This window comes from Aplysia californica, unplaced genomic scaffold (genome assembly GCF_000002075.1).
Source record: "Aplysia californica isolate F4 #8 unplaced genomic scaffold, AplCal3.0 scaffold00447, whole genome shotgun sequence".
In the NCBI taxonomy this organism is placed as follows: Eukaryota; Metazoa; Mollusca; class Gastropoda; order Aplysiida; family Aplysiidae; genus Aplysia; species Aplysia californica.
In genome coordinates, this window is record NW_004797717.1 from 270147 (window position 1) to 272080 (window position 1934).

At 41.2% G+C, this 1934-nt stretch overlaps 1 protein-coding gene across 1 annotated transcript in view; it reads right to left on the reverse strand.

Annotated features, from left to right (window-relative positions):
* The window catches only part of LOC101858802 (nuclear pore complex protein Nup205), a 41319-nt gene extending 39587 nt beyond the window's left edge, over window positions 1-1732 (reverse strand). The window contains exon 1 of the mRNA XM_035971498.1: window positions 1683-1732. Within this exon, the coding sequence (XP_035827391.1) occupies window positions 1683-1716 (34 nt within the window). The 5' untranslated portion in view covers window positions 1717-1732. The remainder of the gene's footprint in view (window positions 1-1682) is intronic.
* Window positions 1733-1934: the final 202 nt, after the last annotated feature.

Here is a 1934-nt window from a genome sequence, read left to right on the forward strand (position 1 = left end):
AGGCCTATACTATAATTATAGATCTATATAATATCCGAAATTTGCGGGAAAGGATGTGATTTCAGAGTGTTCGGAGAAATAGTGCCCAGCTTTATTTTCCCGAACGTTCGGAGAAATAGTGCCTAGCTTTATTTTCCCGAACGTTCGGAGAAATAGTGCCTAGCTTTATTTTCCCGAACGTTCGGAGAAATAGTGCCGGCCAAAAAAAAAAAATCCCTCCACCCCCCCACCTCCATCCGTTCACACCTTACACACACACACACGGGCCACTCCATTCACTTATCCTCAACAAATCTCGAGAACAGAAACCCGTTCGAAGAAATAGAGTTCAAGTTTATTTTCCCGAATGTTCGGAGAAACAGAGCCAGCCTCGTTTATATTTTCACCCCCCCCCCCGTTGAGAATTTAACGACAAAGCCCTTCCAAATACAAAACAATCAGAATGTTACAGATTTTTAGATGTGTTGTTTACCCATCACTACGTTTGCATCAAGCTTTTTCTATTTCAATCTTCGTAGCCTAGCTTCCTTTCCGTTTGTTTCAGTTTCGATTTACTATATAGATCTAGTCTATAGGAAAGTGGCTATTCTCACCCGCCCGTAAGTTCTCGCAAGATCAACTCCTCCCCTCTTCTCTCTCTCTCTGTCTCTTTCTGAATACTGTCTATCGGTGTGGACGACCAAATTGACCAAAACAAAGTTAAAAAATGATGTTAAAACACAAAAGTAAATTAATTTGGTTGTCTACAACGATGCTACGGCTATTTAACTTTTCGAATCGAGCCGAACTACGCGGGTCGCCATTTTGTTTTGTTCTCTCTCTCACTCTCTCTCTCTCTCCCCTGCCCACAGACAAAATTGTACGCTTTTAGTAGGCTACAAGTACAGTTGTAATGGAACGTTTGTTCACAGCACAGAATTCTACAATTTTTCTCTTATCACAGTGTAGAATTCTGTGGTTTAGGGTGAACGCAAAATTTGTTGACACGCGCACCGGGTGAGAATAGCCACAAGACCCGCCTGCACTATTCTCACCCCGGGTGAGAATAGAGGTGGCCAAAAAATGATGTTAAAATTAAAACACAAAAGTAAATTAATTTGGTTGTCTACAAAGATGCTACGGCTATTTAACTTTTCGAATCGAGCCGAACTACGCGGGTCGCCATTTTGTTTTGCCCGGAAATTCTCGCGCTACTCCTCTCTCTCTTTCTCTCTCTCCACTGCCCACAGACAAAATTGTACACTTTTAGTAGGCTACAGTTGTAATGGAACGTTTGTTCACGGCACAGAATTCTACAATTTTTCTGTTATCACAGTGTAGAATTCTGTGGTTTAGGGTGAACGCAAAATTTGGTGAACGCGCACCGGGTGAGAATAGCCACAAGACTCGCCTGCACTATTCTCACTCCGGGTGAGAATAGAGGTGGCCTTACTATAGAGTCGGTTAGAGAACCATTGTCATCCATTTCATGTGAATTCGTTCCTCTTCTCTGCTGATGCTGCTGACCCAAATAAAACAACCGTACGCGAGCCAGTATAGATCTAGATCTATCTCAAATTTGGCAGATTACACAAGGGCATAATGGTAAATATATTCTTATAATTACAGTAAGCTAACAGTCGTAAAAGACACACAAGAAAGATCTCAGATCTAAATCCCCAAGCCCAAATATCTATCCGTACCTAAATTGACCGCCATGCCGGTATCTCCCATCATGTTTTTAAAAATTTTACAAAACAAGGACGCTCATAAATTGAAAATATGAAAACGAAACGAAATTGACTATTCCGTTTGTTATTGTTGGGTCATGCTCACATACTTTTATAAGCGTCGGCATAGATTTGTGGGGTCATGCTTTTTTTTCTAAAAGGCCAACGTCAAGTCGATAAATTAAGAAACAAGAAACCTACTATCAGTACGCCTATATTGGGTAC